Source organism: Lucilia cuprina, chromosome 5, assembly GCF_022045245.1.
Source record: "Lucilia cuprina isolate Lc7/37 chromosome 5, ASM2204524v1, whole genome shotgun sequence".
NCBI classification, from domain to species: Eukaryota; Metazoa; Arthropoda; class Insecta; order Diptera; family Calliphoridae; genus Lucilia; species Lucilia cuprina.
The window spans coordinates 28,448,115-28,468,283 of NC_060953.1; the positions used below are offsets into that span (position 1 = coordinate 28,448,115).

At 29.6% G+C, this 20,169-nt stretch overlaps 1 protein-coding gene across 3 annotated transcripts in view; it reads right to left on the reverse strand.

Annotated features, from left to right (window-relative positions):
- LOC111684114 (disco-interacting protein 2) overlaps positions 1 to 20,169 on the reverse strand; it is a 229,272-nt gene that overhangs the window by 180,536 nt on the left and 28,567 nt on the right. For all 3 annotated transcript variants that reach the window (XM_046952776.1, XM_046952777.1, XM_046952775.1), the window contains 2 exons: positions 2,151 to 2,225; positions 1,804 to 2,088 (listed from right to left, as the gene is read on the reverse strand). In XM_046952776.1, the coding sequence (XP_046808732.1) occupies positions 1,804 to 2,088; positions 2,151 to 2,225 (360 nt within the window). The remainder of the gene's footprint in view (positions 1 to 1,803; positions 2,089 to 2,150; positions 2,226 to 20,169) is intronic.

Genomic DNA, 20,169 nt, shown 5'->3' on the forward strand with positions numbered 1-20,169 from the left:
ATGTGAGAGAGTAATTTCCTATATGTGAGAGTCGGACTACTTGTTATACTTTGGTAACACCGTTCTCTCTCAATGAAAAGTTTTTGATGTAAATAAGAATTATTGAAATTTATTTTATGTAAACAAATAAAGAAAAACGCATGTAGTAGGGGAAATCATATTTAGGAAATTGGAAATAAAAAATGCGTATAACTTTTAAATTAATCATTTAAAGTTGTGTGCACTAAGGATATTTTTATAAAAACAGTTCAGCTCATAAGCGGACCACACTAAACCCAACAAGATCTTGTTTAATTTCATCTTATTACCATGATTTATTGGCATCAAACCCCAAAATAACACCTCTTGCAATTGTTTACATTGAATTTTTTCAAATAAATGACACAGGAAGACATATTTTTTAGAACGTTACTGCCGCTCGAAGATTCATATAATTTTCTTACTTGGACATGTTTGACATAATACGTTGGCACTAAAACAAAATATCAGCAGAAAACATCACTCATAAGAAACTTCTGCAATTGGACACAAGATGAAGTAATGAAATTATGTTTTTAAAGAAGAATGGCCCGCATTACTTACAAGCAAACTTGGTCCGTCCGCAAGGATCTTTAAACATTTTTATTATTTTCTTTGCTATTAGAATTTTATGTTGATTAATATTTTAATTTAATTTGAAAAATATTTTCCATTTTATATTATTAAATTGAACAAAATTAAAATGTAAACAAAAAAACTCGGATTTATGAAGTAAATACGGTAGCATATAAAATAATAAATCGCTTAAACGTCAGAAGTTTAATATGGCTACGAAAAGAGAGAATGGTTATATTATAGATATTCGATTAAAAATATTTTGAGAATATAAAGCAGTAGGAGTGGCACATACAGTTTTGAGAGGGGTAACAAAAACACTTTTTGCTTTCCATTCACAACAAGTCGCCCAAATATGTTTGGGCAATTTTGTGTAAAGTGACCCAGCTTTTAAAATCGATGTCATCCGATTTGGATGAAATTTGCTCCAAGATTAGTGCTAATGAATAGTATGCCAGCCCTATCGGTCTCTATGCCTGACTTAGAGGCGGTCAAAGTTAAACAATTTGGTCATACATGGTTTTATTCAAATGAGTGTAACTTATCACCTATTAGTTCTAGCAAAAATTGTCCAAAGGACTTCAGATAGCTTCAATGTTTAAAATATTGTTTTATACATATTCCACTCACATACCTACAATGCCTAGACTGACAGGCTAGCACACTGCCATCTAGCCTACCTGGGCGCCCGCATGGCAAAATTAATTTTTGATTCATAAATGCTTAATACAACTGCTGATGATTTGTTGTAGGTATATTATATGGAAAAATGTGTTTAATAAACCAAAAATAAACAATTAATATCTTTATAAATAAGGGTTTAAATATTTCACTACATATTGCGTTTAAATTTATCCATGTTTTTTAATGCAAGATGTCAAAATTTTAGATATACGACTTGAACGACTGAAAAAGAATTAGTATATTCAGTCGTTCAAGTAAATCATCATCTATTATTCTACGAAATAATTATAGTATTATATATACATAATATAATAAAACGTCTAAATCAGCAATTTTGGCTATAATAAATCATGTGTAGCTATATTAAATAAAATTTTCAATACTTCGTTCAAATGTGTAATAAATCTCAAGAAATGTTCAATACTATATAACAGCTTGATTAAAATAAAAAATTTTAAATTTAGCGTCAATAATGCTAAAACGGCCACTCTGGAGCGCATTACATTATTTAAAACCTATACTAACCTGAATGATATCGCTTCTCATTGTGGGTTATTTTACGATGAGTTCTACGTACACGGCTATTTTCATAACCATGTTCAGGTTCATTGTCATCGGGTTGATAGTAATCCGTTTTTGTTGATAAATTGGAATGTCTTTGGTTAGAAGATGGAAGGGATGGCACTTCGGAAACATAACTATAACCCTCATTTGATATTAATGCGCCATCTCGCACAACCTTGTTATTTTCCGACTGTGAATCTTTAATATTATAATAAGGTGGTGAGGCCTTATTCGGTGTTTCTTCCACTGTTGTTATCAAAAATAAAATATGAATAATTTTTAACAAATTTCCATTTACTTTAATTTACCTTCACTTAACTTCGAGAAATATGGTTGCAGCAATTTTGCCCTTTTCTTTTCATATCCTTTTTGTGTAATGTCTCCTAAAAATAAAAAAAATAAAAAAATATTAATACTTAATATCCCAACTGTGATGAACAACGACTCAAGTATATACACTAGAGTTTAAGTGTTTCGAATTTTGACCGCCCCCCCCCCTAAAATTGTTCTATGGGTTATAAAAATAAGTCGTGCAAAAATTAGGTCAATAGGATTACGTTAACTGGTGCCGCAACGGCTCTGAAGTTTAAAGAAACATTTACAAGGGTAAAATATGCATTTTTTTCAGTTTTCACAAAAGTTTTGTCATTAAACAATTTGTTTTGCATTTTATTGTCAAAGAATCGTAATGTACACATAATCAGCGTTACAAAAAGATTACAAAAAACACAAAAATTGGTTGAAAAATGTAAAAGTTATTAAGAAATTCCCCAGGCCATTATCGTGTCTCAGAGCACTTGAATTTGAAATGTGATAAAAATAAACATATTTTTGAAAATATTCTAATAAAACAATTGTATTACTTAAAATACATCTGTAGTTACTTGAATATGAGTTTTTGTCCTTATAGAATAACGTAAACCTGTTCTCAGCTATGGTTGAAAAATTTTGATATTTTTAACGGTCGTTTCAAAATTTAAATTTTAGTTTTTTTGATACTTTGTAAACAAATTTCAATATTTTTGGGAGAACTCATAAGGATTAATGGACAACAGACTAGGGAATAAAACAGTAAAAAATAAGTCAATACCTCTTATAGTTTGCCTGTACCTGCAATTTGAATTCAGCGGATTTCGAGAAAACCCTAATTTTATGTAATATTTTGCAAAATTAGCCTTTTTATTATATTGTTGTGTATTTTAAATGGAACCTTCTGTAAATTTATTAGTCCACATATTTCTAAATAAAAATCAAGAGTTTCATGCAATTTGGACGCCATTAACCCATAAACTTTAAAGGTCAAATTTTGTAATATTTGCAATTTTTGATGGAAACTAGTCAAAATTGTTTCTATTTTTAGGTAGATTATCATAAAACTTAAGAAATTTACTTATTAACAACCGATATTTACAATAATAGTGGAAAAAATTAACCCTTAAACGGCCTTGGGGTCAAAATGACCCCGAAGTTTTAAAAACATGCCAATTTGGACATATTTCAATAAAACCCTTTGTAATCCCATTAATTCAGCTTAAAAACAAATTTATGCATTAAAAAGGCGCTATAGACTGAAGGTTATGAAGTGAAGTCCATTCACAATATATTTAACAAGGACAAAATTCCTCAACTAATGTTTAGAGTTGAAATTACTTTTAACTCTTCACAATTGAAGAAAAAGGGTGATACTCATCCCATATATAGTTTAAGATATCTTCTTAATCGCAAAATAACTGTAGAGGAACCCATTAAACGCAGAGGTCCTCCTCAATACCTAAATTGCCAAGAGTTCGGTCACACCAGAACTTTCTGCAAATTACCATCTGTTTCTGTGAGATACGGAGACATCCATTAAAGCCAAGATTGTCCCCACCCAAAAACAGATAACAATAAAAGAAAATGCAGTAACTGTGGTCAAAATCACACTGCTAACTATCGCGGATGTCCATTATATATACACATGCAACAATTAAATAAGGCCAGAAGACCTTTATATGCTCAATATAAAGCTTCTAACTTCCCAAGACTTCCTAATACTTCTAGTGCTCAATATAGAAGTATCACAAATAAAAGCAATCAGAATAAATCGTATGCCCATACGAAAAGAGGGTTCCATTACCCAAAGTAATGCAAAACAAACTTCTAGTGCCCAATATAGAAGTCTTACAAATAAAAATAATGAAAATCTGCAAACAAACAATGAAAATAATACCACGTTATTTGCATATGCACATGCATTAAAAGAGGGTGTACTCGCACCCGAAACAAATTCTCAAAGCTCTATTGAAAATTTAATTCAAACCGTGTACAGTTTCATGGCAAATATGCAAAATATGTTTCAACAATTAATACAGAATCAAAGCATGCTCATGCAGATCCTGCTAAATAAGAAATGAATTCCCTAAGAATTTGTTTTTGGAATGCTAACGGCCTTAGTCAACACAAGAATGAAGTTGAACAATTCCTGCTACTTCAGGATATTGACGTACTACTCATCTCTGAAACACACTTTACCCTAAAGAATTGTTTCAGAATTAACGGATAATACACTTACGATACAAAACATCCAAGTGGCAGAGCCTGTGGTGGAACAGCCATATTAGTGAAAAAAATATTAGACATTTCCCAATGCCAGAATACAAAAAGGACCATATCCAGGCCACCTCTATAAATATACCTGATAGCAGAGTTACAATATCTCCAATATATTGTCCTCCTAGGTATAATATTAATCGAGAGCAGTTTCTCGATTACTTTAAAACTCTTGGACCAAGATTCATAGCAGCTGGTGATTATAATGCAAAACATACATTTTGGGGCTCTCGCCTCATTACTCTCAAAGGCAGACAATTACTAGAAGCAATATCGCATTACAGACTAGATGCCATATCTAGTGGCCAACCTACCTATTGGCCTACAGACCTCAATAAGATTCACGATATAATTGACTTTTCTGTAATCAAACCCCAAATAAATTGGAAAACTATTGTTCTTGTTTCCCTAACAAGATGACGAACTGGTTAAAGTATAAAATGTATGTCAGCTCACACTTGCCACAAAACATTTCATTGAAAAATGACCATGAAATACAATCCGCTGTCGATATATTTACGGATATCTTACAAGATGCTGTCAAAGTTTCTACACCCCCAGTCACCTTGGGAAACTACAAAAATTCGAAATGTCCTAGGAACATTGAGTCTCTAATTAAAGAAAAGAGAACACTCAGGCATCAATGGCAACAATTGCGATTTCCAAACGTAAAGGTTAAACTTAATCAGTGCAAAAGAAGACTTCACAACGCCTTAAAAAATAATAAGGAATCTAATCTGAGAAATTATCTCAAAAACTTAGACCCTACTAAGAAAACAGAATATAGTCTCTGGAAAGCTGTTAAACATATGCAATGCCCTATTGCATTAGTGCTAACATTATAAATAATGTGGTTCCACGCCCAATAAAATTCAGGTTCTCTACGTGAAGACGACAATCAAAGGTCTAAAGGCAGGAAAATCACCTGGTATAGATAAAATTACTACCACGATGATAATTAACCTGCCCAATTCAGCACTGAGAATTATTTTTTTGAAAAGTTATTGCTTGAAAGCCTTATACTACACCTTAACGATAATTGCATTATTCCTGACCATCAGTTTGGTTTCAGAAGAAAGCACAGCACTATCGAACACGTACATCGAATAACTACTTTTATTCGGAAGGCCTTCGAGAGCAAGCAATATTGCTCAGCATTATTCATAGATATTTCTCAAGCTTTTGATATAGTCTGGCACGATGGACTAATATACAAAATTATCACATTACTACCTGCGAATGTTCACAAACTGCTTAAAAATTATATATGAAAGATCTTTTCAAATCAGATCTAAAGAAGTGATCTCTTCGAGCGCACTGGCTCACACATCTACATTTGCGGATGATACCACTTTTGTAAGCATACATGATAACCCATTAATAGCTTCTGAACAACTCCAGCTTCACATCGGCGAATTGGAAAAGTGGCTGGATAAATGGAAAATAAAGGTCAATGCAACAAAATGTACTCACGTTGCATTTACTTTAAGATGAGAAAATTGTCATCCCGTACAAATAAATAATATAAAAGTTCCTAAAAAAAGCAATGTGAGATATCTTGGTATCCACCTTGATCGCCGCTTAACATGGACTCACCACATTAAAGCCAAGGTTACACATATAAATTTAAAGTCAGCTCAAATGTACTGGCTAATTGGACCACGGTCAGCTCTAGACTTGGAATACAAAGTGCTTTTGTACAAAACAGTTATAAAACCGATATGGCTATACGGCATTCAACTGTGGGGAACAGTTGAATAATTACAAAGAAAGCAGTCAGCACTGTTAAGGTCCATAACAGGTGCTCCGTGGTACATTCGCAATAGTAATATTCATAGGGATCTCAATGTCCCCATAATACGCGAGGAGATCAAATTCTCTTGTTTAACCTACTTGTCGAAACTAATGGATCACCCGAATCCCCTTGCCAGGGAGTTGCTGTCATTTGAGTGTCATAGACGACTGAGAAGAACGGAAACATTGCATTTTGCCAGATAATCAAATTATCGAGAACTTTGGTTGAAATTGCATTGGCAATAACAACGCACAGTGGGGCAGAATGGAAATTTTTTGGAAATAAATATGGCATTTCTAAACGGCTGATCGGGATAAAATTTGGCGTGAGCGTAGCCAAGGAGTATTCGAGACTAAGCGTTGAAGATGAACCCCGCAGATGCCCCAGGGACGGAGCTGTGGCGGCTCAAAGTAGGGTACCTACGACATGTAAAATTTTTAAACTCGTGCCATTTTTTTTGTTTTTCACCCAAAATATACAATTTTTATATTTTCTGAACGCGCTCGACAAGATCTTGAAAAAACATGCTTGGGTATACTTATCTCTTATAATATCCGAGTTATAGGCATTTAAAAATTTAGTGATACAAAATTTACCATACATTGGTCCGCCTTTTTTTTGAATACCGGGCGTAATTTTGAACCAAATGGACTCAATTTTTTCTTGTTTACAGATCCAAAAATATACGTTTTTTTATTTAAAAATTCAAAAAATTTTAGATTTTTGCCGTTTTTTTGTCCAAAATGTGTCTTAACTCTTTTATTAATAAAATAAAATTTTCTTTAAGAACATATAACAATTTTATAGTTTTCTAAAAGGTATCTTTACGCAGAACGCTTTGGCGTAAAAAACTTGTCCTATTTTTTGAAAATGTTGCCATTGCGTCCTTCCGAATATGACCTATTTTTTATCAAAACTTCAACTTTGGGCGACATGTTCTAAAATCCCAAAGCTGGGATCAGAAAACTGAAAGCAGTTTTGGAAACCTCAATATGTTTTCTATTTACTCCAAAAGTATTTTCCCAGCCCTGAAAGAAATGTGGACCCTATGGGCAAAAATGTAAAAATCCCATTTTTGGGATTTTCATTCCTATTTTTGGGAATTGCGGGATGCCCTTTGACCTTTTCTTATTTGAAATGACAAATTTAACAATCGTTGAAGATTTCATTGAGTTTTGTTCATAAATAAAGATTTTGTCATATATTACATATTTGTTAATTTTCTAAAACTATGATTTATATCAAAATTTTAATAGGGTCGCAGATAGCTACAACAATTTTGTCCATATTTATCCCTTAATATCTTTTTTTAGTTAGATATGGAAATTCTCGACCCTTTACAAAAAATTTCAAGCCAATATCTCAATTACATTCAAAAATATGTTCATTTAAACCTGTGTCCTTTAATTTCATCTTTTTCATATTTTAATATTAAGTATGACGGAACATACATTTGGTGTTGAATAAAATATTTGGACAATTTTTAAAAATTATTTAGTTAATTATTTTATTAAAGACTATAACATTGTATATACAATAAAAAATATAATTTTATTACGAGCCGCGCACAACAACACCTAAATCACCCCACACAAACCACCTTTCCCGCCCACCGAAATATAAAACACAATTTAATACAATATCATCAGTTAGTATAATAGCTTCTTTATTTTAACTGTTTATCTTAAACATAATACAATTATTTCTTACAACCTACTTATATAGTTAATTCCTAACACTACTTATTTTCTATAAAATAATCTGTCATATCGGTATACATATCCAGAAGGTAATATAAGTCCTTTAAATCTTCCTCGTTTTGAGATGATAGAGTTTCATAACAAATCCTTTTTTTTCGCATAGTTGAAAGAACAGGATCAGAAGATAGAAGTAAACTATTAAAAATTTCTTCATTCTGTGATTGCCTGGAGCATTTTCTTGAGCTGAAAAGTTGAACATGCTTATAATCTCGATTCCTCGCTTCCTGGGCTTCTTCTGTTAACTCTCTAAGTGGAAGAATATTCGATTCAATTATTATTTGACCATGACACAATACTTTGTGTACTGTTGGTGTTAGTTCCCTCCATGGATACAGAGATACAAGCAATTTAGAAATTTTAGATGTATATTCCCCAAATCGATTTCCATTAATTTTTTGTTTACTATTCAGTGCCATTGAAATAGTGTTAACTCTTCGAAGCAACTCCTTGTCGATTCCAGTTATTTTTGAAGTAATTTCAAAATCACGAAAAAACCTTCTCGTCGTATTACCGTCATTTGTACTACCGCAACTTGGAAGTGCTTTGTCGATGTTTTATCCCATCTGAACTTTAAATTCTTCTTGGATTCTGCTTTTTTCCGCAGCTCTCAGTTCTTTCAATTCTTCATTATTTTTTGTTTTTTGTTAAGATTCTCTGGCACACTTCTATATTTGAGGTCGTATGCTATGTGTAAAAAGTAATCCAAAAATCGTATTCTGGCATGAAGTAGTGAAATTCCGAAAGACAGGACTTCTTATTAATACTTCTGCTTTTGTTTATATTTGAGAATTGCGACTTTTTCTCATTACATATTGAGCATCTCCAGAAGGAAGAAGTTTCTGTTATGGTATTGCTGACCTTTCCATCAATCATTGTTAAGCTTAGCTGATATGATACGTCAATAGAGAATTCCTTTATTTTTATGCAAATGGGCTCCAGTGCATTTATTTCATATTTTAAATATTCCACTAAATCTTTAGTTGTTTTCTTTGACTCCTTTATATATTCAAATCCAATGGGTCTACAAAAATTTTTTGAACCCGGAGTTGTATTGATTCATATATCTTCAAATGAATTTCCGATGCTTGACGATGATGGATTAAGGGAATATGAACGAATTCGTAATGGCACTAATGATGACATAAATACACTTTTGTAGTCTGCTAATGTCCGACTTCTACAAGCTTGTTTGTATTCTGGAAGTGCACATTAAGACAACATCACAGTTATGGATTTTCCTTAGTTGGTGTTCTGAAAAGTCTGACACAATTCTTAATGCTGTGTTTTCGAGCAAAGATGATATATCAATACAAGCTTCCACATCATTAACAGCAATAGGTGATGGTAGGATAGTTTGTTTTTTTCCTGGATCGCCTTGTATGATGGTACTATATTGTGTCCTTTTTCATGCAGAGCTTTCCTTAATATTTGGTACTTATTTCGACTGAGACCCAGTTTCAACATAAGCGCTATTGCTTCCTCTTCAGTAAAATTTGATTGTGATGTTGGAGTTGGTATACTTTCCACAATTCGCTTAAGTCGTTTTGGTGATGCATTAGGAAGAATAGTTGCAATATGTACGGCATCCATAGGTTTGTTTTCCTTTTTCAGCATTTCGTTAAATGTATCAGCAATTTCCTCATTTGAGATTGAAAAAAGTTTTTGTGTGACCCTCTTTTTTTTGACCTTGAACATACGTCTTCGTATGACTTGCAAGGCGCTCCTGCTGATGTGTTGTAAGTTGAGATATCCGTAGTAGTTTTCATCCAACTACAAAATTTTAATCGAAATTTCTTTTGATTTCCATCCACAGACTAACTTTTTTCATCAAAAAGTTTTAAAAAGTTTTCAATTTTTGATATGCCTGTTTTGTCTACTTTTCTACTATATGTAGTTTTTATATAATTCGAAATGTCTTCAATTCATTCTGGCTCTTTTGAAGATACACTCCATAAAACGGAACACAACTCTTCGTACTTTAATGTAATCTTCATTGTAGATTTATTAAATATGGTACTTAAAATCTGAGAAGTTTACTTATATACCAATTCTTGTCATTTCCGATACAGGTATTCCAAAGTAAAAAATTACGAACTGTCACCTATTAACATTTAGGACTATATTACTATAACCTGTAATTCAGTCATTGATATTTCTTATTAGTGAATGAATCGAAATTATCATTACCTGTATATTTTTACCTACATGATCATAAACGAAACAGAACGAAATGATCTGTCGAAAAAATTTGGGTAAAAAATAGTTATAAATTTCTGAAAATTTAAGCATAATAGGACCTTTCAATTATAAGGATAAGCAAACAAATAGAAAATAGATAAATATAAGATTTAAACATGTTCTGTCATATTTAATACTAAAATATGAAATTAAAGGATACAGGTTTAAATGAACATATTTTTTAATGTAATTGAGATATTGGCTTGAAATTTTTTGTAAAGGGTCGAGAATTTCTATATCTAACTAAAAAAAGATATTAAGGGAAAAATATGGACTAAATTGTTGTAGCTATCTGCGACCCTATTAAAATTTTGATATAAATCATAGTTATAGAAATTTAACAAATATGTAATATATGACAAAATCTTTATTTATGAACAAAACTCAATGAATTCTTCAACGCTTGTCAAATTTGTCATTTCAAATAAGAAAATGCAAAAAAAATTGAAAAGGTCAAAGGGCATCCCGCAATTCCCAAAAATAGGAATGAAAATCCCAAAAATGGGATTTTTTACATTTTTGCCCATAGGGTCCACATTTTTTTCAGGGCTGGGAAAATACTTTTGGAGTAAATAGAAAACATATTGAGGTTTCCAAAACTGCTTTCAGTTTTCTGATCCCAGCATTGGGATTTTAGAACATGTCGCCCAAAGTTGAAGTTTTGATAAAAAATAGGTCATATTCGGAAGGACGTAGTGGCAACATTTTCAAAAAATAGGACAAATTTTTTACGCCAAAGCGTTCTGCGTAAAGATACCTTTTAGAAAACTATAAAATTGTTATATGTTCTTAAAGAAAATTTTATTTTATTAATAAAAGAGTTAAGACACATTTTGGGCAAAAAACGGCAAAAATCTAAAATGTTTTGAATTTTTAAATTAAAAAACGTGTATTTTTGGATCTATAAATGATATTGATCTGAAATTTTTTGTATATTATTGAAAATTTTGTTGTCTAACAAACAAGACCATTTGGTCCAAAATTACGCACGGTATTCAAAAAAAGATGGACTAAGGTATGGTAAATTTTGTATCACTAAATTTTTAAATGCCTATAACTCGGATATTATAAGAGATAAGTAGTATCTAATCTCTCATCGAGCGCCAAATCTTTGTATTTGGGTGAAAAACAAAAAATGGCACGAGTTTAAAAATTTTACATGTCGTAGGTACCCTACTTTGAGCCGCCACAGCTCCGTCCCTGGGGTATCTGCGGGGTTCATCTTCAAAACTTAAACTCGAATACTCCTTGGCTATGCTCACGCCAAATTTTATCGTGATCGGATCAGCCGTTTAGAAATGCCAGATTTATTTCCAAAAAATTTCCATTCTGCCCCACTGTGCAACGGTAGTCATAATTTATGTTAAGATTTTAATACTTATTGTAAATTTCTACATAAGAAAGATTCAATAAAGAATAAATAAAATGAAAAAAATCTTTTCATATAATATCATTAAAATTACGATTTTTGACAATATTTGCCATTTTTTATCTTTTTTTCCAGAGATAAAACCAAAATTTAATATTGGGATTTAATAGATACCTTCAGGTATCTAAAAATAATAATCTTTGTTATAAGGATTTGTTTTAAAACATTCCATGATATATTTTTGGCATAGTTCTTCTGCTTCTAATTGAATTATCTGGATTTTAAGTCCCTTTTCGTACCACTAGGATCGATATTTTCCGACAAAGTTGGCTAGAATATATAATTGTAGATATTAGCATTAATATATTTTAAATTTTCAAGACATCGTAGCGATGTACAACTCCAAAACATGCCTTAACAAAACGTCAGTAGATTTTAGTTTTTACTACTCATAACATTCACGATTATGTTGCCAATTACAACAACATTGTATGTAAAAAAATTTGGGCTTATTTCGATCATAGTAGATAATATTTAAACACATATCAATATTTTTGAGTTAGACCATAATGATATGGTGACATTCAGCCTAGAGGCCATTGATTATAAAAAGAATGATTCCACTATATTGAATGGCGTTTCTTTGAGGCATGCTTTGAAGTTATAAACTTCCACAATATATTGAAAACTTAAAATGTATAACAGCTGATATCTAAAACAATATATAGAAGACAAGTTTTCCTGAAAATTTTTGACCCTATTATTATAAAAATGGACTTGAGTTCCAATAAATTGAATTAGCGATAGAAGAATGATTTCAATAACATATCTTGGAACGTTTAAATACAGATTCTTGAAATAAAAAATATTATTTTTAGATACCCCAAGGGGTATATTAAATTCCAATAACAAATTTTTATTCTGGGAGAAAGGAGAAAAAATACAAATATTGCCAAAAACCGCCATTTTAATAATATTACATAAAAATATGGTACATATGCCCCAAAATTGTGGATCAAATGCTCCAAAAATATATCCATTCGGTTGATATTTACCCCTTAAAGCAATTTTTAGCCAAAAAACTATTCAATTCTAATTTTTGTGTTTCGTATAATATAGTCAAATATGAAATACAGAAACAATTCGTATGCTTTTGTGAGGTAATTTTATGGACTTTTTTTAAATAAAGCTAAATTAATTTAAGTAAATTTGAATTTTTAAGTTTTTAAAATGCGTGATATCAAAGCTAAGGACTGTCTAGAGAATTTAAGAAATTAATTTATTAATTTTACATACAAAACATGTTATTAAATTTAGTTTCTTTTCATATTATACCTAAATTCGAATACTTATGAGAGACATTGTATATGAATTTTAAAAGTGGTGTCGTAAGTTTTTTATTTTTTAATGAGCTGTAAGTAAATGGGGCATTTCACGTCAAGTTAACCAACTTTTGAAATCGATGTCTTCCTTTCTAAGTTAGAGGCGGTCAAAATTTAACATTTTGGCCATGCAGGTGTTTTTTCTCATCCATGTAACTTATTACCTATTGTTCTTAGCAAAATGTGTCCCAAATAGTTTAGATAGCTATTTATGCAATCTTTCGAAAAAATTTAAAAAAATTAATAAAATATTTTTGTTTTTTTTTTAATCAAAAACATTTTTGATTGTTACAAAACATTTGAGTTACAAAACATTTGAGTTACAAAACATTTGAGTTACAAAACATTTTTTTATAGATATCCCACTCGCATCCCACTAAGCGATAAAAAGGGTGTTAAAAGAAAACACATAAGCTTTCTTCTGAGCAAAAAAAATTAAAAAAGGGTCCATTTTTTAAAAAAAAAAGTCAACAAAGTTTTTGATTTTGCAAAAAAAAAATAAAAATTTTAAATCTTGAGTTACAAAATATTTTTTTTGATATCCCACTCGCATCCCACTAAGCGACAAAAAGGGTGTTAAAGGAAAACACATAAGCTTTCTTCTGAGCAAAAAAAATTAAAAAATGGGTTCATTTTTTTTTAAAGTCAACAAAGTTTTTGATTTTGAAACAAATTCAAAAATTTTAAATCTTGAGTTACAAAACATTTTTTTTGATAGATATCCCACTCGCATCCCACTAAGCGACCAAAAAGGTTTTAAAGGAAAAGACCTAAGCTTTCTTTTGAGAAAAAAATTAATAAAAAAAAGAGTCCATTTTGGAAAAAAAAAGTCAAAAAAGTTTTTGATTTTTCAAAAAAAAAAGTAAAACATTGTATATCTTGAGTTACAAAACATTTTTTATAGATATTCCACTCGCATCCCACTAAGCGACAAAAAGGGTGTTAAAGGAAAACACATAAGCTTTCTTCTGAGCAAAAAAAATTAAAAAATGGTTCCATTTTTTTAAAAAAAAGTCAACAAAGTTTTTGATTTTCCAAAAAAAAATAAAAAAATTTAAATCTTGAGTTACAAAATATTTTTTTGATAGATATCCCACTCGCATCCCACTAAGCGAACATATAGGTCGCTTAGGAAAAGACTTATGTTTTCTTAAAAAAATAAAAAATAAAATGGGCCCATTTTGAAAAAAAGTCAAAAATGTTTTTGATTAAAAAAAAAAATCAAAAATATTTTATTAATTTTTTTAAATTTTTTTTCGAAAGATTGCATAAATAGCTATCTAAACTATTTGGGACACATTTTGCTAAGAACAATAGGTAATAAGTTACATGGATGAGAAAAAACACCTGCATGGCCAAAATGTCAAATTTTGACCGCCTCTAACTTAGAAAGTTCACGAGCGATCTTGTTGAAAATTTGTCTGAATTACTATCCAATAGAACTAACTATGGTTCAAATTTCATCGGAAGACATCGAAAAAATATACTTTAATTAGGAAAAATTTTATAAAATAGGTTTTCAATAGAGTAAATATGTGCAGTCCGCAAATTGGGATATAAGCGAAAAGTCATTATTCCAAAGCAGCTGCTGATGCTTTACGCCTTCGCCTTAGAAATCAAGTGCAGGATTTAATGTTAGTACAAGAACTGAATTCATAACGTCAAAATCTGAGGACTCAATGAAGAATATTGTTTGTCAATTACGGCTAAATGACTGGACCTATTTTGGACATTGCGACATATTAAGATACATATAAACCTAAAGTATTCCAGCAGTACGACGAACGGCGATATAAACAGACACTAAGAACTAGCACTAGTGCATTTTCAACTCAATAGCAATTTTATTTTAAATGGGGACGTCATTGAGAGTGGCCGATTGACAACTTATGCATGACATGTTTCCATTAATTTCACTAGTTCGAATTTTCAAACAAAAAAATAACAGATACATTAATTTTGGATTGAACTTGGGGTCCATCGCTTTATAGTAAGAAGCTCTTACAACTGAGCTCTTATTTATACAAAGCTCCAGAGTCCGACCGAACTCAAAATTTCGTTCGGTACCGAACACCAAACCCGAAATTCGGTAAATTTGAAAGTTCGGTCGAACCCGAACTTTGTTCGGTTTTCAAAGTTCCGTGAACACGAACATTTTTCTTAAATGAAAAACGCATTTATGATTAAATGTAATAAATTCATAACATTTAAAACCAAAATATGAACATCCAGAAGATTTTTTGAAAAGGGTCTTTAATTAGCAATTGGATCAATTATCAACTAATTCCGAATCCCAGAGAGTGATACATTTCTTACAACAAACTATTTTTATGAAATGTATATGTCTTAATACCTTTATTTTTGGTTTTTTAAAGTTTCATTTACAATAATATAATTCTCTGTAAGAGAACGCAGAGAAAAAACATGGTTGTGGTTAAAATTATTGTAGTCTAAACATATTATCGTTATTGTAACAATTTTAAAATATAATATTATGATTAAATACCGTCAAAATATTTCATCATGATATTTTTGTATTTATCATACTATTGTTATACATGATCATATTATGATCCAAGGTAATCAAAATTTCGCTTTAAATATGTATTGAAATCTAAATAAATTTTATCGAATCAGTAAAATTACAGTTTCTAAAAACATAAAAATATATATATATTATGAAGATAATATACTTACAATACTTAACACAATTCTCAAATTTCAATTATGAACCAAAATTTCATACAAATAATTTTGGTTCATAAAAAATTTTAGTATAATTTCATAAAATAATAGTATTTTTAAGCCTGTTTTTAACGTTAGTCATTTTCTAAAGCGAACCTTATATGGAGGCCATATCAAAAAGTAAACCGATTTTGTCCATTTTGAATAAGAATCAATAGGCAACAGTAGTTTAGGTCCTATCGTTCTTTTAAGAGATTGACTGACAGACGTGTCTAGATTAAAGACCTAGAAAATTTCAATGTTGCAAATGATATCAAAGATTTATAGTCTTTTCTTAGCTTTTTAATCACTTTCTGTTTAACTGTTTTTCAAATTATATTTAGTTGTATATGAAATAATATTACACCGTGATACAATTTTACATTGTTTTTGTTGGACTTGAACGACACTATACACATATGAAACCTGATATCATATATAGTAGAACTGCGTTTTCAGTTTTTCATTTTGTGAACTTTTCTCCTTTTTTAAGGACTTCAAAGTTTTAAGGATATAGAAATTTCTTAAAATTTATTTAAATAGTTCTGCTCATTAGTTTTTCTTTATATGGATATCAAATGAAAGGGGACAATTTCTAGAAGTAGATAATTTTTTTATTTTTACTTTTCAGAACGAAAAGTTCCTGCTGGTACTAATTGGGAATTTGTTAGAATTATACTAAAATATGAAAGAATAAAATTTAAGTAACTCTTTTCTTTCATTTTCAATGATTGTCTTTTTTATTTATTTAATAGTATAGCTGTAAAATAATGATTAATAATCGTAATCATTATTAATTAGATTATTTAATAGGTAAAATTAATTATTAATTAACGATTATTTTCAATTTTTTTAATTAATTGTTGATTGCGATTAAAAATAATCTAAAAATAATCAGGGATTAATTGGAATTAATAAAAATAATAAAAAAATCAAAATTAATCAAAAAATTAGTTGATTATTTTTAAGGATTAATTTTGATTATTTTCCATATATTTAGTATAATTTCCTCCCAAAAAAAAGCTCTAAGAAAATTTTAATTATTTTTCCGGCAATCCGCTAAAAATTACGTATTTTTGAGAACCATTTCGAAAAGATTGCAGTAATTTTTTTCTAATATCCTTTACTGAGATCAAAATTTTCAATCTAAATAAACTTGATAAATATATTATTTTCAATAAAACAGTCATATAATCGAATACTGAGTAACTTGAAAAACAGTTTTTCATTACACGTGATGTAAAAAGATAGAGAATTGTACCAAATATATTGAAATTAATCAAAAATAATCAAAACTAATCCTTGAAAATAATCAAATTAATTATTTGATTAATTCTGATTATTTTTGATTATTTTCATTAATTTTAATTAATCCTGATTATTTTTAGATTAATTTTAATCATAATCAATTAATAATCAGAAATTTTATACCAGAAAATTAAATAATCATTACGATTATTTTTAAAAAATAATTTAATTGATTATTAATCGAAATTTTACAGCTATGTTTAATACACATATTGACAATCATTTATATAATTATTTCTTTAATTTTTAATAAATTTGTACATCCTTGAAACTTTGAAGTCCTTTTAAAAGAATAAATCAGAAAATTACATACACAGTTTCATGTGTATGTGGACGTGTTCAAGTCCAAAAAGTACTATATAATATTTTTGTAATCTTATTTGCTGTATCGATAAAAGTATTTTTTTAATGAACTTAATATGTTTTTTTCTTTTAGGCTTAACTTATAAAGCTATAAGAACAAAATTTAAGCATGTGCTAAAGTATATGCATGGTATCAACATTTATTTTTTTTTTTTAGAAAAATATATAAAAAATCTCAAGGATATAAAAGGATACATTTTTCAAAGGACCTTTTTTTACAACTTTTCGTCTCGAAAAGTAAAAATAAAAAAATTATATACTTCTAGAAATTGTCCTCTTTCATTTGATATCCATATAAAAAAACTAATGAGCAGAACTATTTAAATAAATTTTAAGAAATTTCTATATCCTTAAAACTTTGAAGTCCTTTAAAAAGGAGAAAAGATAACAAAATGAAAAACTAAAAACGCAGTTCTACTATATATGACATAAGGTTTCATATGTATATGGTCCCATTCAAGTCCAATAAATGCTGTCGCACGGTGTTATTAGTGAATCGTGCCAATAAGGACTTTTCGTACTGTTCTTCGTAAATGAAGTGGCCCACTTACATATATTGGACGTATATTTTCAAGAAGTATTTAAAGAATCAACAAAAACAACAGCTGAAAATAAAAGATTACTCTACAACACTGAAATTACCATTCCAACCGATGAGCTTCATGAAATAAAAACACTCTGAACGTTGTTATGACAACATACCATCAGCAATATCGCATGAAATCTGGCAACCTCGTAATGTGCAGATAAGAAAATTTTAATTGACTTAAGAAAACATTCGCAAATCTTAAAAATAATTCTAAAAAATTTAGTTTTGAAATATTGAAAATAAATTGAACTAAATTGGTTCAATAATAAAATCAACGAAAAGTTTTGGTATTAAAGCCAAAAATAAAAATACTTATCTTACACATAAATGTAATAAGAATATAACCTCAACTTGCCGGCTTACTACTTTTTATTTCAAATAATTTATTCTGTTGTTGTTGCTGTAAAATATGTCACCTACAGAAAATGTTTGCTGCTCGTTGCAGTCTTGTGGTAAAAAAAAATTACTAAAAGTAAAGGCAGTGTATCATGTGTTTTATGCTTTAAATGGTTCCAAGCTAAATGTGTCGATATCTGATCAACTGAATATTTGTGTGACTCCTGCATGACTTCAAGAAATGATTCAGGATTTTCCTTTCGTGAGGAATTGCGTTGTGGTCTCACTGATATCCAGACAAAATTTGACACCATTCTCTCTGATGTTAAAATTGAGCTGAACTCCAGGAGATTGACTAATTTTGTGGATACATCAGCAAATAAAAAGTTAAAATCACTTGAAGATCAAAATGAACTTCTACAAAAACGTCTAAATAAAAGTAACGTTATAATCAATGGCTTTCCTAAACACCAGGATAACATTACTGATGTTGTTCTTAAAATCTAGGGCTGTAGACATCAATTGCTGCAATTTATTAATAAGGGAAATTCTATTTTTATGAAATTAAATAATGTTCATAAAAAAGAGTTAATTATGAACAACTGATATTAATTAAAGAGTATATCTAAATGATAATTTAACTGCTAAAGTGAGTAAAATATTGTTCCTTTGTCGTAAACTAAGGAGGGAAGATGAAATCGATAAGTTTCGATTAATTAAAACGGATAAGCCCAAAGTAAAAATTACATTCAAAGACCAAAGCAAAAAAACCTTCGATATAACAGAATTTTTCTCTTTTTTCAATCTTTGCAATAATCTGCCCAATGATTCAGCAGCTGATATTTAACGAATACCTACTAATTTATATCCCTTAAGGTCTTATTCATACTTATATATAATAGATTCTTTTATGTTAGAAATCTTATTATGACCAAGTTCATATATTTATATTATGCTATAACAATTGAGTACAAATATTCTAATCAGTATTTCATATATCCTATACACATTTTTTTGCAAAAACGTGAACTAGGATTTTTATCCCTCGCCTTTGAAAAGCTTACAATTAATGTATGTTTAATTAGTGTCACTTCGTTACTTTGAAGTTTTTCAAATGCAGTTCTTTTTAAACTATGTATAACGATAGTTTAAAAAGGAACTAGGGTCTCTTTAAATCTATTAATTATTTTTATATTGAAGTATTTGTGAATTATTTAGCCAATGTTATTCGTATTATATATACAAATTCTTTTATTTTAATTTTTTTGGTTAAATTCTAATAATCCTTTGCTTGATAATAAGGGTCCTGTAGCACATGACACTATTTTAAGAAATAAATTTAATAGTAAAAGGTTGAAACTTGCACACATTAACATTCAAAGTTTAAATCCTTCATTAAGGAATACAAATTTTGGGCGAATTCAACATATCATTAATGGTTCTCTTACCGATGTAAGGAGTGAGATCGAAAAATTCTTAACACACGTTTTTCATTACATTTTTCAACCAAAGTATTATTTGATTTTTTTTTGATCAAGTTACCTTTGAAAAACATGTCAGTTATTATGTGTAATGTCAATAATATTAATTTTTTTGTTAATCTGATTAAAATGAGTGACCAGAAAAAAGTGCGTACTGAAATTTTTAAATATTTTCAACTAAACCCAACTTGGTCTTACAAAAAGTTGGCCAAGCATACAAAGGTCTGCCGTCAAACTGTTTCCAATGTTATTAAACAGTACCGGGAGAACTTGTCAGTTGATAGAAAACCTGGTTCAGGTAGAAGGAATGGTCCACATGATGTTTCTAAAGCCAAAAAAATAGAACGCATTTTCAAAAGAGCTCCTAACACATCCGGTAGGAAAGCAGCTCGG